The 27858-nt window shown below is 38.9% G+C and overlaps 3 protein-coding genes and 1 pseudogene across 3 annotated transcripts; 1 reads left to right on the top strand and 3 right to left on the bottom strand.

Annotated features, from left to right (window-relative positions):
• Positions 1-59: 59 nt before the first annotated feature.
• LOC101298049 lies at positions 60-26627 on the bottom strand. The gene is made up of 21 exons (XM_004304736.1): positions 26392-26627; positions 26023-26097; positions 25439-25527; positions 25214-25298; positions 24868-24949; positions 24523-24611; positions 18468-19299; positions 17216-18139; positions 11186-12145; positions 9997-11000; positions 9063-9177; positions 8008-8243; positions 7821-7880; positions 7658-7705; positions 6368-6500; positions 6210-6286; positions 5965-6063; positions 5751-5821; positions 5560-5650; positions 5383-5477; positions 60-1831 (listed from the first exon to the last, which is right to left on the bottom strand). The coding sequence occupies exons 1-21, from the start codon at positions 26554-26556 to the stop codon at positions 304-306; spliced, it is 6858 nt and encodes a 2285-aa protein (XP_004304784.1). The 5' UTR covers positions 26557-26627; the 3' UTR covers positions 60-303.
• On the top strand, positions 12502-16454 carry LOC101298033. Its single transcript, XM_004302062.1, has 5 exons — positions 12502-13450; positions 13616-13639; positions 13771-13797; positions 14824-16261; positions 16423-16454. Exons 1-5 carry the CDS (start codon positions 12751-12753, stop codon positions 16424-16426), a joined length of 2193 nt encoding a protein of 730 aa, XP_004302110.1. The 5' UTR covers positions 12502-12750; the 3' UTR covers positions 16427-16454.
• LOC101298331 (tRNA-splicing endonuclease subunit Sen2-1-like) lies at positions 22764-24171 on the bottom strand. Its single transcript, XM_004302063.1, has 2 exons — positions 23817-24171; positions 22764-23654 (listed from the first exon to the last, which is right to left on the bottom strand). The coding sequence occupies exon 2, from the start codon at positions 23646-23648 to the stop codon at positions 22908-22910; it is 741 nt and encodes a 246-aa protein (XP_004302111.1). The 5' UTR covers positions 23649-23654; positions 23817-24171; the 3' UTR covers positions 22764-22907.
• A 653-nt stretch (positions 26628-27280) lies between the features above and the next one.
• Positions 27281-27711, bottom strand: LOC101297759 (annotated as a pseudogene).
• Positions 27712-27858: the final 147 nt, after the last annotated feature.

The following is a 27858-nucleotide window of genomic DNA, read 5'->3' as shown; positions in this document are numbered from 1 at the left end:
GCTGTCTGCAGCTAAAATCATCGAGGTTCTCAAACCAGAACACTTCAAAGAGAAATTTTAATCGACTAAACTTGTCTAAATTTATACTTGCCAAATGGCATGTAGTACATGTTGGGCAGCTCTTAGTAAACCATACGAAGCACCCGATCGAGTACATAAAGTCATACACATTGTTATTTCTTTTTCAGATCTTGTCCTTGCCCTAATTTATCACAAACACGAAGATCCAATTCCAACCATTCCAAGAAAATCAACTCAAAAATACAACTACCACAGAAATAGTAAAACAAATAACACTACGTACTACGGGCAAGGACTGGCATCATCCGTAGGTCCAACCCTCCTCATCATAAACTCCGGCTTAACAGAAGCCTCATCCTCATCATTGTACACGTAAGCAAACCCTCCATGCCTAGTCAAATCCATCCCCGCCGTCTCGTCCTTGTCGGAAACCCTCAGCAGCTTCAGCTTATGAAGGCCGTAAAACAGCGGCCCCATAGTCACCGTCACCCACCCCATCACCACCAGTATCTGCACCACTTGAGCCGCCAGCAGCTTCCCTCCACCGCCCATGAACAGACCATACGGCCTCCCTGGCCTTCCCGAGTACACCTCATTCACGTACCTCTCCGTCGCGAAAAGACCCGTAAATAGCAAACCCCACGCTCCACACCCTCCATGCAGCTGCGCCGCCTCTAAAGGATCGTCGTATTTCACTTTCTCTGCGAGCTTGTTAAAACCAATCAACACCCACGCCGCGACAAACCCGCACACGATCGCCGCCCACGGCTCCACCACGGAACAACCTGAGGTGATCGCAGCGAACCCCCCTAACAAACCGTTGCAAACATCTAGAACATTCCAGTGTCCAACCAACAACCGCTTTCCGAACAAGGTGGTTAGGGCGGCTGTGCATCCTGCCAATGTGGTCGTGACAGCTGTCCTTCCGATGGCGCTCCACTGGCCGTAGTAGCTCCCGCCGTCGCCGTACGCTTTAACGATGGTGAGAAACGAGCCGGGGTTGAAACCGTACCAGCCGAACCAAAGCAAGAATGTGCCGAGAACAACTAGGGAAGCGTTGTGTCCACGTAAGGCCACGGACCGGCCGGCTCTGTCAAACCGGCCGATTCTCGGTCCTTCAATTAGGGCACCCCATAAACCGGCTATACCACCGACCATGTGGACGACGCCGGACCCGGCAAAGTCAATGGCGCCGGAACCGAAGAGTAAGTTATCAGAACGTATTGGACTAGCCCATCCGTCTGCTGACCAAAACCAATGAGAGACTACCGGGTAGACAAAGCCGGTGAGAAATGAGGAGTAGATGAGGTATGCTACAAATTGTGTTCTCTCGGCGATCGAGCCGCTGGTGATTCCGGCGGCGGCGATGGCGAAGGCCCATTGGTAGAGGAAAAAGCTGTAGTCTCCGGCGGGGGAGGGCCCGGAGGGGTAGTCGTTAAGGCCGAAGAAGTGGCGGCCGATGAAGCCGTTAGAAGGGGCGCCGAAGGCGAAAGCGAAGCCGAAGAGGTAGTAGGAGAGGCCGCCGGCAGCGGCGTCGAGGACGTTAGTGAGCATGATGTTCATGGTGTTCTTGGCACGGACGGAGCCTGCGCAGAGCATGGCGAAACCGAGCTGCATGGCGAAGACGAGGTAGGCGGAGAAGAGGAGATATGTGTTGTCTATGGCATAGGTGGTTTCGTTGAACCTGGTGGAGATGGCTGTGAAGCGGGAGCAGAGGAAGTCGGCGAGGAGGGTGGTGTTGAGGTTGGTGGCGGCGGAGCCGAGGAGGGGGGTTAGGTCGGAGGCTGAGCAGCTGAAAGGGGTCGCCATGCTTGTGTGTAATGTCGATCTCTAGCTATGTGTGTGGAGTGGAGAACAGATTGGACGTTGTTTTTATAGAGAGAAGGGAGTGGTGGTTAGTGAAGATGCAGTGATATAAGCAAGTGTATGACTGGGGAATCAAGCTAAAATTATGATCGAGAAGAAAACTTAAAAAACAGTGTGGTCCAGATGAAATGAAAATGACCAAGGAAAGGAAAACAATAAAGAAATTCTAGTAGACATAAAAAAGAACAGAAAATAGGAGCGTGCATTATTGGAAGAATAATAGAGTTGTGTCAATAAATATAACATTTTTCTACTGTTATACGTCACAGAGGGGTATCGTTCTAGCTACTTAATTATATGTTGATTTGTAAAATACATGACATAATAAGATTTCCGATTCAAAATTAGTGCCGATCAAGGTTAGAAAGCACTAGTAATTAAGAATCCGGCTTCCCTACTTGGATTCATGTTGTTTGAATTTGTTTAGATGACTTATAACCATTAACAACTATTAAAGAAAAACTCACTACCTAGATAGCCTACCACGTTTCGACATCATTCTGGCATGCATATGCATATGATAAAGACAGAAATATTGTTTGGTAATTTGGTATCTCTTCGACCAATTACATGTTCTAATCGTTTCAAGTTGGTAAATTTCTGTGTCATCCACTGATTGTTTTCAAGTAGAGGTCGGAAATTGTAGAGTCATTTTCATGACGATCATGCATGATCTTGACAGCATGAGTAAATTATTGCTTTTGTCTTAAGGGTTCCTTGTCTTAAAAGTCTCCGGATTGTTATTCTGTGTTTGATATAAAAAGTTCTTCAATCCTTAATTACGTGATTGTTAGGCAATGTCTAACACTAATGCATAGTTCAATTATTCAAGAAATATGTTGAAATTAATTATGACATCAATTCTACAGGATTATGACTAATAATTAAATAGTGTTAATATAATTAGCTTACACTCTGGTGACTTAAACTAAGAAGTAAGAACTCTTAGCTATGTGCTTACATGTTATAAACATGAGAAGTGGCGCCTAGATCTGTCAAAACTTTTGGTCTGTTCCCTTTTCCTTTCTAAAATATCGATAATAATACTTATCAGGGGATTAACTAATTGTAATTGTAGTGGTAGAAGTCGTAGACCACTCACCTCACATCCTCGAAGAGAGTTGACTCTAACCGGCCAGGCGCGAAGTTTGCAGCAGTAAATCAAGTTATTAAAACACAAAAAAAAAAAAGTCTAAATCGATCTCCTGTCATTAGTTTCAGGACGGGGTCAGGATTATAAAACTATCTGGGCTAAATTTTTTTTGATAAAAATTCAAAATGTATGAAAATAATGCTTTTGTAGATTTTTTTTGTTGCAAATATGCTTGTGTAAATTCAAAAATGTACATATGAAAATTCAAACTTTTCAGTAATGAGTGATGAAGCCTTGGAGTTTTTTTTTGAATAAGGGAGACATTTTTTTTTTGGAGAACAGGTTAGACTTGGACTTGATGAAGGCGAATAATTATATCTTTTTACTAAAAAGATATGTGGATGTGCTATGTAGGAGTTAGGGAGTAGATTTGGCCATTTGGGTAGTTTTTTTTTATTATATTTTAAATATGAATCTTGTAATTTAATGTTTTTACGTGGGCCGTTAGAGTTCTTCAACTTTTTATATAGGCTAGTGTTTATATATATGTTTATTTTATGAAACCCTACTTTAAACTACTATAAAGAACAAAAAAAGTTCACCACGTACAATCTTCCGTCCCTGTTAGTTTGTCATCAGAGTTGTAATCAGCCACTTAATTATTTATTTATCTATCTCTTAATAAAGCCAACTTGAAATAAAAATTTACAAACTAGCTTAGATTCAATGAACTATAATATTAACCAAGTATCACAAGATAGAAGATTCTAGTTCATATCAAATGAAGACTTATTAGTATATCTCTAATGTTTAACATTGTTAGTTCTTCGTTCAGAAAAATATTGATATATAACAAATCTAGGAGTGGTCCTCAGAATCGTGAGCGTTAGTTCAGCTTATAGTCTTATAGAGCGACAAGCTTTGTATAATCAATTAGCTATAAAATCAGTTTTTGCTTCTCATTACATTAATCAACATGAAGAAGTTGTTTCCTTATAGGAAGCTTTATATATTTCAGATTGCCCCCTGCAACATTTTATAAGTTCACAAGAATCAATAAGCTTGCCTACCTATCTGTATTATACGCTATAATTATTGGTCTAGTTCAGGCTAGGGATCGAACACTAGCTAATATATAATGGAGGTTTCTTGCAGTTTCATTTGCTGATGCAAATGGTTTAAATCAAACCCTAATGCTTTATCTGATTCTATGTTCTATATATTTTGTCTAGGCTGCAGAGCAGACTTAATCCATGCAAATTAAACATAATTTATAACGCTCAAATCAGACAATGTAAACTAAAGTTTCTTTTCCGATCATGCCTCATACAATCAATCACTTTAATGCCCTGTTTAGTTATAAGCCCACGCTACAAGGCTCAGCAATATTAATGTTCAATGTTGAGTCTTATAAATAGGTGTATCATTCATAATGTTTATGATATGAGATTATAATAGTTATTTCAGAGATTTTCCTCCTTTTGATAATTTGCTAAATGTAATATGTTCAACAAATTAAAACCTTAACATCATCTATTTGTGCACATTGTGCTGTCAATTAGAGACATGCATTGATATACATGCAACAACAGTAGTGAGAGCGAAGTGACAACCCTATTAGAAACAGAAGCTCAGTTGGTGGTCGTCTTTTGCGTCTTCTACTTCGGCCTATATTTTTCCTCGAACTGGAGTAAAATATCCAACTATGTAACTTTGCTATGTCGTCCTCTGACAAGCTCTCAGCCTTACACCATGATCCTCTCCGTTGTGTAAAATCGATACCGGAACAAGCAGCACTGTCATACTGCTTTGCCCTTGGACTGACAGAACCTGATTACCTTGAATACAAACCTCAGAAGAATCTTTGTCACAACCCTTGATTACGGGAAGTGGCCTGAGACAACATCACACCATGCCTCTACTGATCCCTAGTTGTGGACAGATGAGCTCAAGCTCAAAAAGCTTTGTGCATAGTTAATGGTGGACTGGTGGAGGGAAGTAGAATCCGAGTTGGTACCCTATCAACTCTAAGAAACAGGAAATGCATGCAATTTACAGGCCAATGACCGAAACATGTCATTGTTGTTAATTGCTTGGTTTTAGCACAGCAGATATTCTATTACATGGTGCTGTATAGATCAATACTGTAGGTTCACATATTACAGTTTCTCGAGTTGTTACAGTAACAAGTCAGAAGAATTCCCATGTTGAAATAGTATACTCATGAATGACATGATAGAGTTATATTGTTATCGAGCTTATACATTGCTTGAGAGTTGAGATCACTATTGGGCAATATATTCTGTCCGATGGTTTTCCAATGTACATGGATTGACTCGTGCATATACAGGTAACAAAGTTAAGGCAAACAAAACCAACAAACTCACTTTTCTTTTGGTGACTTTAGTTGCCTTCCAAGTAAGATAAGTCCGAAGGTAGTAAAACCAGATAATATGGCTGAGGAATAGCACGCTGCAAGTAGAGCTCCTCTCAAAGACTGCGTTCAGAATTGTCATACTTTAGTAGCAGTACGTCGAGGTTAAAACAGGAAAATACTACTACAAGTACTTTTAAAGCACCTTAGCCAGCAGCAAAGCATTGTCATTTGCATACTGCAGTGAGTTCTCTGGGATATTTTGGACGCCTTGAGCTAGTTGCCATGAAAGAATCCTAATATCAAAGAGAAAAAGAGCAGAAATCTGTCACACTTGCACCTCATATATAGTTACAATAGAAACTAGAAAACAGAACTTATCAAAGGTATATATACCCGAAAGCAAAGCTGATGATAGCCCCGATGGTAGCTTTTTCTGATGTAAGCTCGAGCTGAAGTTCTCCAAACTGCAGTAGGATATGACAATAGTAATTCATGTATGCTGCATCTATAGTTCTATACTGTAACAGAACCACTGCCATATGATGCACAAGAAAAAAAAAAAAAAAAAAAATACCTCTCTTTCCAACAAGTGAAGTGCCTTGTTTACCTTCAGCATCCTGCTTTCATTCTTTGGTTCTTCATCGGTCATTGTGGATGTTGGACTTGCAGATAGAAGCTTTCCGGCCGTAGTCATTGTTTTTGCAATCTACAGTGGTTAATAGAGTTCAAAAGAATCATGAGACTTGATTACGTACATAAAATTCTGAAATATAACCAAGCCAAAAGTACTTGGATCCCCAATTCCACAGATCTGTTCCAAAACTACTTACTTAATTGAAAGTATTGACACACCTTTTGCAGTTCGCCTTGACCATACATGCCCATAGACTGGAACCTTCTTCCAGCAGAAACCAAACGCTTCCCTAGTGCTATAACAAAATAGATACAGGCTTTGAATCAATCTCTGAAGAATATATCTAAGCATCAAGAGCACATAAGTCTATTATTGCCTGATTTGGCATTGTTTGTCAAAGATTCTTCCAAGTCAGGGAGCTTGCTAGCTAAACTATGCGAGGTTGATGTGTCAGCTACTTCCCATGCACGAGATAGATTTAATAATGTCTCTCCCAACTCTTGACCACACTGTAAGAGAGGATTGAAAAACCATAATTGTTTAATTAGAAAGCTAAACAAGAGACCAAGGATAAGGCTAAAGTAATAACATATTGGTGACCAGCAGCTCTTTGAACCATATGGTGAAAAATATTGATTATCTTAAGTGACAATATCCAGAGGGGTGTCTGAGCAATAAATCCAGTCAGAATGGGTTAGACATGTGAATGCGGGATAGGATGATTGACAAGAGTGTTGGCTTAAGACTTTCCATGAGTAAATCAGACAGTAATATGGTTGAAAATCCTGTAATGGTATGTACCGATCCTTGATATCTTCTAATCTTCAGGTATGCTTATAGGGATTTTAAAAAGCACTAAACAAAAAACGGCCATACTTTACATCTTAGGCTACTATATACAGTACCAGCATGGAAGAATATAAGCTTCTAGAGTAAGAATATCCAGTATACTAGTCCAGGATGCCAACTACTATACCATTCTCTAAAGATAACAAATTTACAGAATTGATTGAAGAAAATTGTATGAACTTGAAAATGGGGGAAACTTTAAGACAAACAGCAGCTCTTTGTACCATATGGTGAAAAATATTGATTATCTTAAGTTGCAATATCCAGACTTCCAGAGAGTGTCTGAGCAATAAATCCGGCCAGAATGGGTTATACATATGAATGCAGAATAGGATGATTGACAAGTGTATTGGCTTAAATTTCCATGGATAAATCAGACAGTAATATGGCTGAACACCTTGTAACGGTATCTACCAATTCTTGATGTTTTCCAATCTTCAGGTACTCTTACAGGGCTTAACACCAACATGGATCTTAAGAAGCACTAACCAAAAACGGCCACACTTTACATCTTCGGCTTCTACATACAGTGATAACATGGAAGAATATAAGCTTCTAGGGTAAGAATATCCAGTACACTAGTCCATTCAAGCCTACAAATATACCATTCTCACTAAAGATAGAAAATTTATACCGAGAACTGACCGAACAAAACAGTATAACCTCTAAATATTGGTGGACATTTTAGTGGACCAAAAGTGAAGTGTATCCATTTATTTGTATCACCCATGTTCATATAGCTTCACAACAAATTGAAATCATGACCAAATTCGAAAATGCAGAGCCAGAGCAAATAAAAACAACAGATATAACTAACCTCATCGATAATCTTTCCATTTGAAAGGTCAAAAGCAGCATCGTTCAGCTTCACACAAACCCAACAGAAACACAAATTCACACACTTTCTCAGCTCAACATTCACATCTTTACAAAGTTAACACAAATGGGTTCGTCACAAAAGTCATCAAATTGCAACTTACATCGAGACGAAGATCATTGGGAAGCTTCGCAAAGTAGTCTGGAGGGAGATCAAAGCTGTCCTGCAAACACAACCCACAAAAAATAACTCAACCAAACAACCAGAAAAAATATTCGAAATCAAAACCAAGCAAATAATGCGAACAAGTTGATGGGCACTGAGAGATTGATTGGAGATGGGGTGATTACAGCGAGGTCTTGGAGGACGGTTCGGGTTTCGGGTTGCAAAGATTTGGGGGAGTCGGATTCGGCGAGGGAGAAACAAGTGGTGAGAGTTTTGAATGTGAGGAGGGGTTTGGGTTTAAGGGAGGTCGAAGCGGGGACGTGGTGGGGATTTCGGAGAAAGACGAGGGCGGTGGAGGAAGAGAGATTGGTGAGAGGTTGGAGGAAGAGAAGAGAAGCCATTTTTGTATGATCATGTAATGCTAGCCATTTTCAGTTTGCAGCCACTGAAAAATATTTAAGGGTAAAAAAGAATTGTCCATTTTCTTGGCGCTCTCTGAAAAAAAACAAAAGGTGGGCTGGTGGAAACATAGGGAAAATTGGGCCTATGCGGGCTTGGCGGAGCCTGAGTGCGTCTAGGCGGTAGTTGGGCCCACACGGGCTGGATGGTCCCACCTTAAAGAAAAAAATCAAAACGTACTTGTTCGACTTCGATCTAGTCTCTCCTGTCTCCTTATGTTTTTAGTTTCATTTTCATTCTAGCTTTAGGAAGGTAGAGATTTTAGGGTTTTTGGTTCTAGGGTAAACCCTAATCTAAATGAAATGAAGTTTTTTGACTCAATTTTCTGGAACTGAAAAATATTTGGGTGGAAAAGGAAAAGAGAAGAATTGGGAATTTGGGATGCTGAGTTGAAACAGAGCAAAGCTTTCTTTTATGTTTAGGAAGAACATTTTCAGTACACGGTGTGTATTTTTATATACATATATAAATAATTAGTATTAGAGAAAATAATATAAAAATATGGTGTTGGCCGAACGATTACGTTGAAGGAGGCGAAGAGTCATGGCTAGAAGGTCTGTGGGTCCAAGGTTTAAAAAGAGAAAAAAAAATTGGATGCCGAATGGAGTTAAGCGGGGCTGGCGGACGAGAGGTGGGCCTAGGTGGTCCACGTGGCCCGCGCGAACACGGACTGGCGGGGTCCACCACTTAAAAAGAGTAATAAAACGGAGGAGTCGATCTTCTCTCTCTCATCTCTCTCTCCGGCGTCACTCCACAACGGCGACACAGACTCGGCCTTCACCGGCTGCTCCTTTTTCGCTGACTACACGATGTGGTCTACGGTGTACGAAGCCGTGGGGCCACCACCGCGGTTTCGCGCCAATTTCCAACTCCTGGTAAGTCCAAGTTTCTAGTACCTACATAATTATTCAACTATATCTCTTTGAAGTCTGAATCAACTATAATAAATCTAATAAATCTCTCGTTGTCATTGCATTGAAATTTTAAGACAATCGGGTCAAGTTTGCGTCTTGGAATTTCATGTCCATATATGTTAGTTCTTCTGAATTAATCTCAGATTGCTAGGAACAGTTGGTTAGCTGAACCCATTCACTTTTTATTTGCATGCACAGTTAGTTTAACTAAGATCCTTAGACCCAAAATTTTGATCTAAAGAGCAGTTCGCTTTCGAAATCCCTAGATTGATAACCATCAAACCTCAGTAGTTATATTGGCCATTAGCATTAGTAGGTATATTTTTATGGAAAATTATATGCTACATACCCGTATGTGATACCTAAATTTATAAATGTGACAACATATTTGTAGTAAAAGTGGTAATGCTGGGTCGTATTGTTTGTAATCGTGTTCTAATAATTGTAATTACAAAATATACAACCATTTTACAACTTTTTGAACAAATTGTTCTCATAGTTGTAATTTTGTTTAACTTTATGTAAATAGTGTAAATAAATTTGGTAAATTTGTCCTCAATGTTGTAATTTGATTCATAATATTGTAATTTTTGTTCAAGTATATGTAAAATAAAAGTACCATAGCTTGTCTCTATCTTTATTGGTGTTACAGACATGTAGAATAACATTACTGAAATCAGTTGCTCTACAGTGTGGGGCAACTTAGGTTGGAAATGCTGTTGTTGGTTCCGATTGAGTTGTGGAAGCGAACGGATTTGGTGGCATGATTAAGCTTTCAGATGCTCCTTCTAGCATTCTCACAACCCCTTTCATGGAAGGTCGATTCACCGGGTACCACTGGATGCACCAAAGTGCCACAATTGCTAGTCTCTTAGCAATTTGAGCATCTCCATCATCAGCTAGCTCCAAATTCAACTCTTCTCCTCGAATTAGAGACTTATAAATCAATTCAGGAAGATAGACCTCACTGTTGCTAGATGTAAGAGCAGTTTCCTTCCTAGCTCCAATAACTTCAAGCACTAGCATCCCGAAACTATACACATCTGATTTGTAGGAGACGGTGCCAAAGTTTCCGTTGAACACTTCAGGTGCTATGTAGCCTATGGTGCCTCTAGCAGCAGTCATAGATATAAGACTGTCTTCCTTGGAACAGAGTTTGGCTAGGCCAAAGTCGGAGATTTTCGGATTGTAGTCATGGTCTAACAAGATATTATGAGGCTTGATATCAAAGTGGAGGATCCTCTGGTCGCACCCTTGGTGTAGATACTCAATTCCCTTTGCTATACCAGTGATGATGTTGCGAAGTTTCATCCAATCAAATGAAGCATTGTTATCTTTAGATGTGATAAACTTCTCCAGAGAGCTGTTTGGCATGTCTTCATATATAAGAGCACGCTTGCCTTCTTCTGCAGAAAACCCAAGTAGGCGAACCACGTTTACATGGTGAATCCTACCAATGGTTCCCACTTCATTAACAAAATCATCTCCATTTCCCTTAGAATCCTTGAGGACTTTTATGGCTACCGGAACTCCATTACTTGGAAGCTTTCCACTGAAAACACTTCCAAAACCTCCGTCACCTAACTTCTTCCGGAATCCATTTGTCATCTTCTTTATATCAGCGTAAGAGTATCTTGTTGGTACATGGAATTTGTGATCATCTAGGAACTTTTCTATCTTGATTTGATTTTCCTTTTCCTCTGTCCTGTCTGATTTCTTCACATAATACAATATGGCTACCACCACCATTGCTGATATGAGAACAAAACTAGCTATGCTCGCTGCTATGATAATTGACCTGTGGCCTGAGTTGTGCATTAACCAGGATCAATGTCAGAAAACATGTTAATTGAATCAATTCATGATAATTACTTTCTGGTGATCAAACATTTTGGAAAGGAAAATCACTTTGGCTGAAAATCAATGCAATGTAAATAAAACTCTTTTCCACTCAAAACATATCTCTAAACTATGTGATTAGACAGCATACCATCATTCGCATGACCATAGGGATGGTAATCTGCAGGATATCCAGGATATACTTCCAGATAGCACACCATTCCATTGCTCCTGTAATCCATATCGCACCGCCCTTTGCAGTTTTGACATTCTGGGAAATTATCCCATGGTTTCCACTCTAGTAATAAAACATTGTCTGGTGCACAGTCCTGAGCACTGCCTTTTACACTTCTCAGTGGAAGATAGAACTTTTTTTTCAAAGTAGTGCAAGTTGATAGCGGCAACGCAGCCAAGTCATCTATAGAACTTGAGGATTCAACGGCAAGAACTTGATAGTGCCCTGGGACACTGAGACATCTGACTGGCATGTAGTAGTTTCTCCTTGTGCTCACATTTTGTGTGGTAGAACAATTTAATAATACAAATTCTCTGAAAAACTGAGCAGAATCTGGATAGGGAGATTGAGCGGAATCTGAATAAGGGGATTGTGCATAAGGAGATTGAGGTGAATCTGAATAGGGGGATTGCGCATATTCTGGATAGGGAGATTGAGTGGAATCTGAATAGGGAGATTGAGCTGATTCTGAAGAGGGGGATTGTGCATATTCTGGATAGGGAGATGATTCGGGACCGAAATTGTCAGGGCAAGGGAGAGAACTCTCACTGCTCCAGTGATAAGGTACTGGATAAAAGAGCAAGCTGGATGTAGTAAAAATAGTAAAATTAAGAAGGCGGCTCGCCATGCAACCACCACCATCGTAGACATCAAAATATCTGTTATTGTAATCGATTTTTTGGATAGGAAACAACCCTGAAGATGAGGAGAGCCGAATCATTGTCACGTTGGTGTTGTTGTTTCGGCCGCAAGAAACCTCAAACTCAGGATTTCCACAGTGAAGTGGATCACCTTTTCGACGGAAGGGAAACTGGATCAGGGGACCATCAGGGCTACACCTTGAAATGGGGCAGTGCTGATGAACATGATGATTAGCTGCTTCGGTATTTGGTACAAAAACAAGGAAACATAGAAGCAACAGGATATCCATCTTAAGTTTTCTTAAGCTAAGAATCTCAGTGCATCATATACATCCAATCTCTTTCTTCTTTATAATCAACTCATTAGTCCATATATCCACATAGACTAAGTTGGTTTTAAAGTGAGAGATGTCGACTTTTCCAGCCATTAGTGTAACTACTTGCCAGGAAAGTACTGGGAGCTAGCACCTTGGTTTTTTCTGAGAAATTCTTCTTTAACAATTTCTTTGTTTTTATGGTCTATATAGACTTGACTTGGTGAATCAACGGATCATGGTCACCAATGACGTTTTTAATCTTCAATAATTTGGTTTCGTTGCGTCTGTAATGGGCGCTTGACTTGATGGCCATGTGGATCCTACCTTACCTTGTGTCTTGGGTAATTGACAGAACATAAACAAAGGATGGCAATGGCTTTTCTATTTTTTGTTTTGTGTGTTGTCATACTAATATCCATGGAATTAATCAGTATGGAATGGTTTTGCAGATTCAGAACGCCTAAACCTTCTTACTGATAAGTCCTGTTTCTTTATCTTTCTCTTTGATTGCCTAAGACTCATAATGATGCTGAGAAGAGTGTGGTTAACATGCTTTGTTACAGCTATTTTTGGCTTTCTTATTTGTCATGATGATGCCATGGGAGCACAACCGTGTAAGCCTGCTCCTTGTGGGGATCTGGATGACATTCAGTACCCTTTTCGCATGAAAATTAATGGTTCTGATGATCCTAATTGTCTCAGCCATCCACTTGAACTTTCATGCGAGCAGAATCACACTGTTTTAAAACTTTTTGATGGTATGTATTATGTCCAGAATATTGATTATAGAGGAGGTACAATCCGCGTTGCTGATCCTGGTCTGCTAAGCGATGCTTGTCCCTTTAGGCCACTCCACCATCTAACAAGTAGAAATTTTAGTGAATGGCAGGGGCAGGAAAATCAAAACTACGAGTTCTACAGTTACTATGCACTATCTGTAGTCTTCTTTGATTGTTTGTCGCAAGTTGACTCTCCTGAGTACGTAAGAATCAATTGCAGTAGTACTAGCTCATCATCCTCAGCTACATATTCTTATATTATGCTGGAAGATGGAGTCAATGACCTTCATTCTTGTAACATGACTGGGATTACAATTCTTTATCAGGCAAGTAGTGTCCGTTCATTTTCTGTCATCCGTGATGAGTTCAGAATGGGATTTGAGCTTTCGTGGTCGAGATTTGCCCTCGATGACTACTGCTACTCAAGAACCCAGTCCCTCAATTGTGAGTATATTCTTATTCTGATTTTTTTCTTTTATTTTTGTGAAATGTCTTTTCAGGATTTTTTTTTTTATGCCAACGATTTAATCAGTTTTTCACATTAATTCTTTAATTGGTTTTGAGAGGGGTGATTTTGTGTTGTTCTGAATTTTATTGTTCATTTTGCAGGTTTTCGTCAGTTCTTGATAGACGGTAAGTTTGCTAGCACCACTTTTAGTACTTTCATTTACTTTTGATCTCCTCATGTTTGGGCTATATGCTGAAGCTACTCTTTACCATACTGGAACATAAATCACTTCTTGCCTGACTTTGTTATCATGCAGGTCTCGGAACAGTTGCCCAGCCTATTGGTAAGTTCTCTAAACAATTACATATGTTCTTTTCGAAATATGAAAAATGATTAATTACAAAACACCACTCGAATTATGATATTATTTTCATTTTTATACCTAACTATCAAAAACTTGTATTTTCATATCTGAAGTTTCATTCCGTTAGCATTTTGATACCCTGACCACTAACACTGTTAAATTTTGAGGGCATTTTCGTCATTTCAATAAATATATTATTTTTCACATTTACTTTAGCAAAATAATTTATTTTTCGAGGTTATCAAATACAAATAAAATAATTTACTTTAATTATACCATGTTTTGGTTAAATATACCATGTTTACATAAAATTTGATAGAATTTCCATCGATATTTGATATTTTATCGATATAATTTATTTCAATTATATATTTTAATTATTATTATTATTTTTTGTTTAACATGTAACTCCAAAAATATATATACATACAAGAGTACGTTCTACTAATTTTATCACTATTGTTGCAAAAACAAATATTTAATTTTAGAGGTTTTTCTTTTGAATATTTTTGCTAAAGTAAATTGTTTTATTTGTATTTGATAACCTCAAAAAATAAATTATTTTGTTAAAGTAAATGTGAAAAATGATATATTTAATGAAATGACGAAAATACCCTCAAAATTTAACGGGGTTAGTGGTCAGGGTATCAAAATGCTAATGGAATAAAACTTCGGGTATGAAATGCAAGTTTTTGATAGTTAGGTATGAAAATAAAAATAACATCATAGTTTGGGTGGTGTTTTGTAATTAATTAATCCTATGGAAAATGAAATACTAGCTTGACACATCTATCCACTTTCAACCACTACTACACAAGTAGTCATTTAGGCATAAATTGAATGGATTCACCATCAATACATGATTAGTTAGATGCCTTCGGGGAGCTGAGTCTGACATTTAACTGTTTAAGTATTTGTTGTTTTGGAACCAGCAATCCAAAATCGGTTTTAGAGTTTTAAATAGGGTTAAATTTCTGTACCTTACTGTGTTCTTATGGCGGGCAGGATGGAGTCTGATGACACGAATGATTCTCGGCTTTGTTGTTTTACTGGTTGTCTGGAGCTATAAAAAGTATTGGAAAAAGTTCCTAAAGGAAGACGTAGTTGAAAAATTCTTCAAGGCATGCAAGAAACGTATGCAAAGACGGTATTCATACTCAGATATCAAGAAGATGGCAATTGCTTGCAAAAATAAAGCCAGAGAATACTGGAAAAGGATAAGAAGCTTGTCCTACTCAGATATAAAGAAGATGGTCATTGATGTCAAAAACAAAGTCAGTCAGGCAAACTATAGAGAAACCTTATTAGGAAGGTTTGCATACTCGGACATTACGACGATGACACTTGATTTGAAACACAAAGTCAGTCATGGTGGCTACTGGAGAAAGAAGGATGATGAAGTGGAGGAATTCTTGGATGCATACAAGAAACTTATGCCACGCAGGTATTCTTATTGGGATATTAATAAGATGACGAATAATTTCAAAGATAAACTTGGACAAGGAGGCTTTGGCTCTGTTTACAAAGGAGAGCTCTCAGATGGTCATCTTGTTGCAGTAAAGATGTTGAGTGGTTCCAAAGGCAATGGACAAGATTTCATCAATGAAGTTGGCACAATAGGAAGAATCCATCATGTCAATGTGGTGCAGCTAATCGGATTCTGTTCTGTGGGATCAAAAAGAGCTCTTGTATATGACTTCATGCCTAATGGATCCCTAGAAAAACATATCTTTAAAGATCAAGAAAACAATCCTGTTCTAAGTTGGGAGAAAATGCTTCAGATAGCTCTGGGGGTGGCTCGAGCTATTGAGTATCTACACCAAGGCTGTGATATGCAGATTCTTCATTTTGATATTAAGCCCCATAACATTCTTCTTGATGAAAATTTCAATTCGAAAATTTCAGACTTCGGGCTTGCAAGATTCTACCCGAAAGATCGTAACACTATATATGTTACTGCTGTGAGAGGTACAATGGGGTATATAGCTCCGGAAATGTTCTACAGAAGTGTTGGAGGTGTTTCAAGCAAAGCTGATGTTTACAGCTTTGGAATGTTGTTAATGGAAATGGCAGGGCGGAGGAAGAACTTAAATGCACTCGTACAAAATTCAAGCCAAATATACTTCCCTTCTTGGATTTATGATCAAATGGAAAAGGGAGTGAACATTGAGATAGAGGATGCATGTGAGAATGATAAGAATATAGCCAAGAAGATGATCATGGTTGCTTTGTGGTGCATACAACTCATGCCTGTGGACCGCCCTTCAATGACCAAGGTTTTAGAGATGCTGGAAGGTGAAGATGAACTCCTGCAAATGGCTCCAAGACCTTTCTTTTGTCCTCAACAGATGCCAACGGAGGATGTGCCTGATGACAGTGATGAGATGGATATTGAAGAGGTATCTATCCTGCCAGCCGATTCTACAGAATCGACTTCCATAGTGTAAGTGAAATACAATGCTGCATGGCATGATATGAATAATTCTGAATGACTATGATCATGTCGTGTACTTGCACATCCATATACAAGAATTTTTGATCATAAATGTCCACATTACAAGTCTATTAATCAGCTTATAATTTGTTTATACATTGAACCTGCAGCTAGATGGATTCATGAAGCTTGGAGTATCGTAATTGAGCGCCTTGGCTCCGGTTTTTATGTTTATTTGGTATCTTGTTTTGTATCTAGTTTAATCCTCTGCTAAGCTTACTTGAATAAGTGAGCTAATTGTCTAATGTAATGGTGTTGTGATGCCATTCTTGCCTGAGTTTTATCAAAGAAATATTTACCTTTCAAAATAAAACATACATTGAACCTGCAGTTGTGTAATGTATTTTATTGTTTTAATTAGCACATCGCCTAGATTTGGACCTCCCAGAGTTTTAATTTTAATTTTTATGGCAACAAAACCATGTAACCATGTTTCAGTATGGGGTTGGATTGGACTTGAGGGATTCATCATTTGATGCCGACAATGGGCATAATGTAGCAAAATAAACTTGGACGAAACTCCATAGTGATTATTGGTGAAAAAGTATGAATTTGAGTGCATGCATTTGCCATTTGATCTTCACCAAAATTTTGATGCTTTCGGGAGACTTGACCTGCTTGGCAATGCATGACATGTTGTATTCAGGTAGTTCCTACCAAAAACATCACGTACCAGTGTACCACATGCCTGATTGTTCCTTTCCTGTGAAGTACTCACTTGTTAACTGATGGCTAGTAACAATGTTGAAATACAAATTAGCAATAGTTGAAAAACTATTTGTAGTGAATCATTGTAGGATCAACATGATCACCATTACACCTTTAGAATGCAGGCATGTAGACAAGCATAAGTGAAATCACTTACATATAGCAAGTTAACATGCATTAATGTTACTATTTAACTTGATGGGGTTGCTGTTGGTTCCATCTGATGAGTTGTGGAAGCAATAAATGGATTTGGTGGCATGATCAAGCTTTCATAGGGTCCTTCTAGCATTCTAACAACTGCTTTCATGGAAGGGCGGTTCACCGGGTACCACTGGATGCACCAAAGTGCCACAATTGCTAGTCTCTTAGCAATTTTAGCATCTTCATCATCAGCTAGCTCCAAATTCAACTCTTCTCCTCGAATTAGAGTCTTATAAATCAATTCAGGAAGATAGACCTCACTGTTGCTAGATGTAAGAGCAGTTTCCTTCCTAGCTCCAATAACTTCAAGCACTGGCATCCCGAAACTATACACATCTGATTTGTAGGAGACGGTGCCAAAGTTTCCGTTAAACACTTCAGGTGCTATGTAGCCTGTAGAGCCTCTGGCAGCAGTCATAGATACAAGACTGTCTTCCTTGGAACAGAGTTTGGCCAGACCAAAGTCGGAGATCTTTGGATTGAAATCATGGTCTAACAGGATATTATGAGGCTTGATATCAAAGTGGAGGATCCTCTGGTCGCACCCTTGGTGTAGATACTCAATTCCCTTTGCTATACCTGTGATGATGTTGCGAAGTTTCATCCAATCAAATGAAGTATTGTTATCCCTAGGTTGATCTTTAGATGTGATAAACTTCTCTAGGGATCCGTTTGGCGTGAGCTCATAAATAAGAGCACGCTTCCCTCCTTCAGCTGAAAACCCAAGTAGTCGAACCACATTAACATGGTGAATTCTGCCAATGGTTCCCACTTCGTTAACAAAATCTTCACCAGTCCCCTTAGAATCCTTGAGGAGTTTCACGGCAACTGGCACACCATTAGTACTGGGAAGCTTTCCACTGAAAACACTACCAAAACCGCTTCGCCTAACTTCTTCTTGAATCCATTTGTCATCTTCTTTATATCAGCATAGGAGTATCTTGTTGGTACATGAGACTTGTGATCATCCAGAAACTTTTCAACCTTTCTACGATTCTCCATTTCCTCTCTCCTCTTTGATTGTTTTAAACGGTAAAAGATGGCTACCGCTGTAGTTGACAAGAGAAGAAAACCACATACGCTCACTGCCATGACAATAAACCTAGTTGATGCATGACCTGAATCAAATAGGAAATCATTAGTAAAGATGGATTAGTTAAGGATACCTTTTTGTTTTTGCATTCATATTTTCTAGCGCCATCTTCAACAGAAGATACTTATTTCCTGGAATTGTCACTATACGTACCTTTGGTTTTTTCTCTGGAGATGGGACTCATGGGAGGGTAACACTTCAACACTTGATTGCTGTAATTGAAATAGCAGTTTCCTCTACACTGTTGACATTCTGGGAAATTCCGTTCTTTCCATTCCAGCAATAAACCAGTCTCTGCTTCACACCTAAACATAGAATCTTGTATACTCCGCACTGGAAGAAAGAGTTGTGACAAAGTATAGCAAGCACCAGGCATGTCAGACATGGTAAAATACTTGGTAGTAGCCAGAACTTGATACTTCCCTGGGACACTGAGACATTTGATCGCCATGTACCTCCAGGAGGAGATCTCAGGTGTGTTGGATGCGCTAAGATTTTGTACCGTGGTACAATTTAATAACGTCAAGTTCCTCAAATCGCCATTGTAATCGTAATTTCTAAAGCAATTGAAGTAAACCATGTAAGGTGTTGGTTCCTCCCTGTAAATCAAATGTGCTGGTTGAAAGAGTGAGAAGGAGAGGGTGAAATTAAGAAGGCGTCTCGGAAGGCAACCATCCTGATCATACACACGAAACTGTTGTGTCTCATAATCGATTGTTTGTATTAGAAAGAATCCTGATGATGAGGAGAGCTTCATCATGGTCATGTTGCTGAAGCTGCTGCAGGAAACCTCAAACTGTGGATGGCCACAGTGAGAGGGATAATGTTGTAGACGGAATGGAAACTGGATAAGCGGACCATCATGCCTACACCTTTGAACCGGGCAGTGATCATCGGATGCTTTGCTAATGGGTTTAACAATAATGGGGAACACAATTACAAGCAAGAAAAGCAGAGGCAGGATGTTCATCTTAACTAGTACTCTCTTAGCATATATGAAACAGTTAGAACTAATTGCATACAATGTGATGGTCTTTGGGGCTTCGCATGCTTTATAAGTCAATCTGCATGATTGTATTTGAATCCATGATATTCCATTTGGGAGACTGAAAGTTGCATTATATTCAGATGACAAAACTACAACCATATTAATTCACTTACTATTATTTTGCTTTATCACTTGACTTGTTGGGTCAATGGTGGATGGTGGATGGTGTAGCTTTCTTGGCCGGGTCCGAGCTTCTTCCTTCCAAGCGTGTGGATCCTATTCCTACCTTGCATCTTTCTGTCAGCAAAAAATGCAGCCTATTAAACCTTGCTAATGCTATGCCTTCTGCCTTTATTTTCTAAATATCAGGCTCTCCAAAGATGCCAAAAAGTATTCTCATAACTTGTGTTCTTATTTGCTTTGCAATTCAGCATGATGATGCCAAGGCAGAAAAGAACTGTCCGCAAGCTTCTTGTGGGGATCTCCACAACATTAGGTACCCGTTTCGCTTGAAAAGTAATGGTACTTCTGCTAAACATTGTCTAAACTATCCGGTTGAACTTTCATGTGAGCAGAATCGTACCATTTTCAAGCTTTTTAATGGTACATATTATGTCATTGGAATCGATTATGAATTCTATATAATGCAGCTTGTGGATCCTGGTCTACTGAGGGATACATGCCCCTTTAGGCCGATTCAACCTTTGACAACAGATAACTTTAGCATAGGCCTTGTTGAAGAAAACAACGAACCATACGATTACATTTCCAGTGAATATGCAACCTTCTATGATTGCCTGTCAAAAGTTGAATCCACATACTACATAAAAGTTAATTGCAGTAACAACTCATCCTCTGGGTCATCTACTACATATTCTTATGTTAAGCTGGGAAATGATGTATCTCATCTTCTACCTTCCTGTAATACCACCTCCATCATCCTGATAGACGAACCTCGTAACGGTGACCTTCCATTTTCTTTCACCAGCGATGAGTTGAGAAAGGGCTTTCAGATTTCATGGTATGGTCTTGTCCCAGACAAGTACTGTTACAGACCATTTCAATCCTTCTATTGTGAGTATGTTTTTATCAGTTTGACAAGCTAATTCTGTATATCATATTCCTTCTTCACTCTTACTGACTGTACTAATGTATTTCCAGGTTTGAAGCATGGTAAGTCTGACCTTTTCTACTTTCAATATTCCCTAACATGATAAGAGTTATACCATTACATTTTCTGAGCTTCTCTCTCCCTGATCCTAAATCATTTCTTCCGGGTTGATTCTGAATTCACATAGGTTTTATACGAGCCGCCAAGATCACCGGTATGCTCATTTCAAACTTTGTTTCATTCTGTATTCACATAGATTTTGTACTAATGATATGTTTCTCTGACTGAGTGTTGAATGTAAGCATTTTATAAACCACCGTACCGCTGCATATAAGCAGTTGAAGTTCTTCTTACATGGAAAACTTCCGAATGCCTTGCTGTATTCTTTCAACGACAGGATGGAGTCTGACTGCACGAATGGTACTCGGTATCATTGTTTTGCTGGTTTTCTGGAGCTACAAACTGTATTGGAAAAAGTTTCCGAAGGATGATAAGGCTGTTGAAGAATTCTTGGATGCATACAAGAATCTTATGCCAAGCAGGTATTCATATTCAGAAATTAAGAAGGTCACAAGTGATTTCAAAAATAAACTTGGTCAGGGAGGTTTTGGCTCGGTTTATGAAGGAAAGCTATCAAATGGTCATCTTGTTGCAGTCAAGATGCTGAATGATTCCAAAGGTAAAGGGCAAGATTTCATCAATGAAGTTGCCACAATAGGAAGAATTCATCACGTCAATGTGGTGCAACTAATTGGATTCTGTTCGGAGGGATGTAAAAGAGCTCTTGTTTATGATTTCATGCCTAATGGATCCCTCGACAAGTATATATTAGGGGATGCAGGAAAAAATCTTACTCTAAGCTGGGATAGAATGCATGAGATAGCTCTAGGAGTAGCTCGTGCAATTGAATATCTACACCAGGGATGTGATATCCAAATTCTGCATTTTGATATAAAGCCCCACAACATCCTCCTCGACCATAACTTTAAGTCGAAAATTTCAGACTTCGGGATTGCAAGGTTCTACCCTAGAGATCGTAACACAATTTCTGTCACTGCAGCAAGAGGCACAATGGGATACATAGCTCCAGAAATGTTCTACAAAAATATTGGTGGTGTTTCCTACAAAGCTGATGTTTATAGCTTCGCAATGTTGTTGCTGGAAATGGCAGGGAGGAGGAAAAACTTGAATGCATATGCAGAACATTCCAGCCAAATATACTTCCCTTCATGGATTTATGATCAACTGGAAAAGGGATTGAACATTGAGATTGAGGATGCCTGTGAAAATGATACTAAAATAGCCAAGAAGATGATCATGGTTGCTTTGTGGTGCATACAACTTATGCCTATGGACCGCCCTTCGATGACCAAGGTTTTAGAGATGCTTGAAGCTGAAGATCAAGTCTTGCAAATGCCTCCAAAACCGTTCTATTGTCCCCAACAGATGCCAACTGAGGATGTACCTGATGACAGCGATGAGACAGATATTGAAGAGGTATCTATCCTGCCACAGATGCCACAGATTGGTACAGAATCTACTTCCATGGTGTGAGGGGAATGCAATTAATGCCCTATTTATACTTTTATGCCTCTTCTTAAGCTTCATTTCAATAAAAACTTTGAATGATAGGTCAATAAAAGCTTTATCAAACTTCTGTCTTTAATCAATGTGATTCTACGAGTTTCATGTTTTAAGTAAGTCAATGCTTACTAGTCTCAAACTTCTGTCTGTCATTCCTGTTATTCTTATGAAGCTCCCTGTTTATATTTATACTCAGGCTTAATATTTCTATTCCAAACAGAAGAATTAATATTTCTCGGCTATTTTATGAGTTAAGACCCGAAATCCAAAAGAAGTACTAGTTCATTGTTCAACAGAAACATCATACAATATTTAATTATTTGTCTTTCCTCAAAAAAAAAAAAAAATTTAATTATTTGTCCTGAAGACAAAACATTTAGTTATTCTACAGTTGTTCCTTGATCAAGGGAAGGGATTTGGTGGCATGATCAAGCTTGCCCAGGCTGCTTCTAGCATTCTATCAACTGCATTCATAAAAGGACGATTCTCTGGGTACCACTGGATGCACCAAGGTGCAACAATCACTAGTTTCTTAGCAATATCGTAATCTAAGATTAGTGTAGTGCCTAAAAGCCTAGTTAGCTTGTAATATCTCATATCCTTGGAAAAACTACAGGCACTCAAAGTACCAGTTGCTACTATCAGCTCTCTACCATTTTTATTCCTCTTCTTACGTTCCATTTGTAGAGTCAGTTTTTTAAAAAGCAATGTACAGATGTGCTGAAAATTATTAAATTCATCAATTCCTATAAGGAAGTTTTAAGAATGATTACGATTTACGAATTAGGATAACTAAATCCTGAGCAGCAATATATTGATAGCAATTTTTTTTTTAAAACAAACAAATAATTGCTCATTCAAGCCGAATAGGAAGGCATACCTCTAACTTGATAGCAGCAATCAAAAAGTACTAAATCTCTTCCTTGGCTCCATTTTCACTTTCAACCATTGTATGATCCTCGCGGCACTGTTCTGGACTCCATCTTGTGATTGTGCGCTCCCTGATAGTATACATCTCCAAACACGATGGAGAGTCTGCACCATGACCATTTCTGCTGATATCAAGAACCAGTAATGTCTTTGCCACACCTCCACAAAGCCGAGTAGCGCAATGCACATCAGACCACACCCTCAATCGATTACTTGCACCACCCTCCTCCGAGGACACAATCACTGCATATTCAGAATGTACCAACTCTGGATGATGACGGTAAGCAACAAAGTCCGCACCATATGTAATCCCCGACATAACAACCCAATTCTTCATCCTAAGATGACAATACGCCTTATAATAATAGGAAAACAATGCATTCCTAGACTTCATACACTCCCATAGCTGCTCCTCACTCTTCACACATTTATCTTCAACTATCCTGAGGCATCTTAGAGCATAGCTCAGATAAAAGCCCTCTTCCAAACTCAACTCAAACCACTGCTTATCCTTCTCAGCAGTAACCATGGCTACGCCGAAGCACGAACGGTTGAGGAGATCAGCTTGTTCTGCTTCCACTGAGAGAAGCACACTACTCCCACATAGCAACCCTTCACAGTTTGATTGATTTAGAGAAGACTGAAGCTTCAGTACTATCTTTGACATGGGGTCTGCTAGTGCTTTAGCCTTGAAGCCCTTTCCTTTCCATCTAGGCCCCATTAGATTCTGCAACAAACATCAAACCAACTCAAAACCCATGTTTAAGTTCCACCGAAGATACCGAGTTTTACATTAGAAAACAGAACCAACACTTGTATCAGGGTTTTGTGGGAGTTCAAGAACATAGCAAATCAGTCAAGAACAAAGAACGGGAACGAAAGGTGATACCTGGTTGGGTTGACGTAAGATGCAGTGAGTTCCAATCAAGGAAGCAAGAAAGGTTAGATTTTCCGGCGACAAGTAGACACTTTCTGATGTTCAGAAACAGTGAGCACTTCAACTGGTGACCTACTTAAAACAACTTGCTGCTGCCATTTTAAGGTTTTACCGTAATTAAAGTCAAAACAGAAAAGTCGAACACTGTGTTGCTGTGTACATCTGAAGCTGCTGCACTGGGAGAGAATGAAACTCGATTATGATCGTTTGAGATTTTGGTCGAGACTAATTTGTTGGACTTTGATTTCAGGTTTATTCACCCTTCAAATATCCAGTAATGGTTGGAAAGCAAATTAGCTCCCCATCAATGCATAGATTATCATTGAATCAGAGCATAGCCTCCACCTTTTGTAGCAAATTTGGTGTTGGGAAACAATCAAAACATATGGGAAGGTGGAAGCTTTAATTGTTCATCAAGTGTATGCACATTCAACTCAAGATGGTGCAGAACTGTCTTTTCCTGAGTTTTTGAACCGAAAAATAATAGACTAACCATGAATCGGAAGGATCCACTAACCGGAAAGATCCATTGTGTATTTTGTAAACCCTTTGCTATAGAGTTATATGCTACTACAGCTTTCTAATGAATGTTCAAGGCCAGACATGAGATTAACAATTCTAAACTTAACCAAGACACGCTCTTGACTTGGTCTTCTTATCCTCCAACCTTAGCAACTTTTCTAAGCTCAATTTGCCCTGTAATGGGGCATTGCATCTCAGTCCAACTTATTGCCACCATTGGCACACCTGCAGTGAACATTTAAAGAACCAGTGTGAGCTCATATTCTGCAGATTCAATGGGGCTGTTTGCAAGCCAATATGGACATTAAACAAACATGAACATACAATGCTGCGCTCTTCCATCCCCAATAGTGAATAACTCCTAGATAGATTCAATTCAATCAAGGATTTGTTACACAGACTAAAAATAACATTCTATACCTTTAGACCCAACAATCATGCAAACCACTCTAATACGGTACAGTAAGAAAAATTCATTTACCTGCTGCACTCTGAGCAGAAATAACTCCCAGCTCATTCTTTGCAGTAGATAGAAAGTAAGCTCTTGCATCTCCAAGGGATAGCTTATTGAAAGAATCAAGGAAATTCATTTTTCAATTAGCATCTTCAATATTGTAAAGCATAATCAAATTAAATATTAAATGATCACTGGTTTAGCAGCTGTATATAGATATCAAACATATAACATTATGAAAGGAAACAGAGAATCTTATGTTCAGAAAACAACACTTAATCTCAGGGCCAAGAAAGTTCTGTCCTGTTTGCTCAAAATTGGTCCCTTCTTGTTCACATCATATTAACAAAGGCATTTCAAACAAAAAGGATACCACAATAGCTCTGACGATGTCACCAGGGCGAAAAGACTGGTGCATATCCACTTTATCAATCTCAGTTGCTCTGATATCTTGAAGCCTGTTAAAAGAAGCAGGAGCTTTTATATATACTTATAACATCGGAAAAACAACAACCAACTTCATTACACAAATTACAATATAAAAGGAACGAAATAAATGCAAAACCTTCAGCACATATTTGAGAGAAGAAATATATACCTAATTATGCCAGTAAAGTTTTCCCGCACAGACTTTGTGCCAAGACACATAATATCAGCAGAAGCCATTCTGGCCATCACTTTTGTAACCTTCAAAATAAATAAATAAATACAAATTTAAATAGATGAATATTCTGCCTCATATGAAGCTACTGAGAGTGTAGTCATCCTAATAGTATAGAACCAGCAACCATTGTCTAATATACATTAACCCTCCAACAAACGCATAGCCTCTACCATTAGAAATTTCAATAAGCTGTTTGTTTTAAGATTTACAATAAGCTTGTCGTACCATGTATCCATCACCAAGTAAATTCAACTATATGCAATTACAGTAAACCAAATGCATAGTTTCTACTAGTTTAAACTACATTCTCAATGACACCCTTGGAACCACAAAAGGAGTAAAGCAAAACTTAAGAACCGATTCTATGATAAGGAGGTACAAACTCGAACATATAAATACATAAAGAGACACCGGAAACAAAACATAAACATCGACGGCACACGTAACGACATTGTAGGATCAGCATCCATTTGATACAAAGCATGAACAGATAACGGTAAGAACTCGAAAGAACTTACTCTAGCAATGACAATAGATCCAGGCTCCGGAATAGCACCATGGGCCTTGTGACCAGTTACTTCCACAACGGGTCTCTACAAACCACAACACAACCAACATCATCAGCAACAAATTCCAACATCGTCATAATACTCAAATCAAACACTTAAGCTCAAAAAAGACAGTTCATGATACCCAGTTCACCATAGACTACAAAACATAAACTAAACACAGTTCCACACCTCAAAAAGTATGAGAGTCTTGAACTTTTCATTGAAACAAAGAATGACCCAATACCCAAGACTTGAACTTTCATACCAAACTGGACCAAAGAATGAAACTTGAAGAAGAACAGAGTGTTGGGTAAGTTTGTTGATGTTAAGATATACCTGGTCAGGTGAGTCAGGAGGCGGGGATAGGATGCGGCGGAGGCCAGTGAGAGAAGCATAGACGGTGAGGTTATCGGGTGACACGTAGGCGCCTCTGCCTGCTTTAAACTCGGAGGCTCTTCCGAGCTTTTCGCCTGGGGTCACCAACTCTGAATCGTTCCCCATCAAAAACAAGAAGAAGAAGAAGAAGAAGAAGAAGAAGAAGAAGAAAAGGAGAGTAGAGCTCTCTGCTATTCTGCGGCGGGAGGCTTTTGCTTCTGTTTGTTTTTGTCCAAGCTAACTCATGGTTTCCTGGACCGGGTCGGACACCCCCGGTTCTCTCATGGGTTCACCTTTATTTATTTATTTTTTCTTAGAATTAAGAACAAAGTGTGTCTATACATAAGGTAAGGTAAATGTTGAATCCAGTCACATATAATTGAATTTAGCTTAAATTCTGTGTTGTTTTTGGTTCATCAGCATTGATTAACTTGTATGTTTATTGTTCGATACCTTAAAACACAGATGACCTATTTTAGAATTGGCAAACGAATTATTTACTTTAAAGTGGTGCTTTCACAACTTAATATGTGTTTTTCAGTCATAGATCGAAAGAAACATCAGGTCAAAAAGTCCTAAAGCTAGATCGATTTAGGACAAAGCTACATAAAACATGTCTGTCTTGCATGATGAATGTAGTCTCTCTTAAGACTTAAGTTGACCATTCAAAGCAACAAAGGGAAGCATCAAGCATCCCACCCATAAATCATATCTTGCAAGTTCTAGATCGATATTATGCATCAAGAACTATACAAGTACCTAATAAAGACCAATTTTACAGAAACAAAACAAACATATATAACCAGAAATTAACTAACTACGTCTGATATTGATGGAAGAACTTGACCGACTAGGATGAAGAGGTCTCAAACTTGTAGTGTTTATCAATGGCAACCCGCAGCCGATACATCCCATATGCAAACTGAGTCCTTTGGGAATGGTCACAAGGTTTCCTGCTCCAAACTCTACAAACTCAGATGAAGATGATACTGATGATGATGAGCCTCCTTTAGGATACACCTTCACTCTTCCCTTCACCAGATAACATGTCTCCGCTGCCTCGAAAATAAGTATGTACTTCCCTGGTGCACATTCCTATCTGCAAAATAAGTATCAAGTAATATACAGCAGTTCTTATAGGTAGTGTGGAAGATATAGCTCAGCTAGTTGTTTAAACATGTATAGCTGCAGAGAGAAGCTTAAGACTCACTTGGGCCATGAGTTAATAACCCATTCTGATGAGCGTGATTCAGAGGGATTGCTTTCCACTGTGATGCTCATATTGGGAAATGTTGAATCTGCAGAGTTTGAGGTTGCTGCCATGGCAGACTACTCGAACAAACAAAAGATATTATGATTCCAGAGAAAGTGACCCAGAAGAAACAAGATTGTTGAACAAAGAAAATACACAAAAAAAAAAAAGCGGGC

This window comes from Fragaria vesca, linkage group LG6 (genome assembly GCF_000184155.1).
Source record: "Fragaria vesca subsp. vesca linkage group LG6, FraVesHawaii_1.0, whole genome shotgun sequence".
Classification (NCBI taxonomy): Eukaryota; Viridiplantae; Streptophyta; class Magnoliopsida; order Rosales; family Rosaceae; genus Fragaria; species Fragaria vesca.
This window is presented reverse-complemented; position numbering and strand designations above follow the sequence as displayed.

Coding starts and splice junctions, on each gene's coding strand:
- LOC101298033 (XM_004302062.1), top strand. CDS start 12,751: ATGATGCTGAGAAGAGTGTGGTTAACATGCTTTGTTACAGCTATTTTT. Junction 13,640..13,770: donor TCGTCAGTTCTTGATAGACG/GTAAGTTTGCTA, acceptor GTTATCATGCAG/GTCTCGGAACAGTTGCCCAG. Junction 13,798..14,823: donor AACAGTTGCCCAGCCTATTG/GTAAGTTCTCTA, acceptor TATGGCGGGCAG/GATGGAGTCTGATGACACGA.
- LOC101298331 (XM_004302063.1), bottom strand. CDS start 23,648: ATGGGGCCTAGATGGAAAGGAAAGGGCTTCAAGGCTAAAGCACTAGCA.
- LOC101298049 (XM_004304736.1), bottom strand. CDS start 26,556: ATGGGGAACGATTCAGAGTTGGTGACCCCAGGCGAAAAGCTCGGAAGA. Junction 11,001..11,185: donor CTATGGTCATGCGAATGATG/GTATGCTGTCTA, acceptor TGCACAACTCAG/GCCACAGGTCAATTATCATA. Junction 9,178..9,996: donor GACCTTCCATGAAAGGGGTT/GTGAGAATGCTA, acceptor ATAATTATGTAG/GTACTAGAAACTTGGACTTA.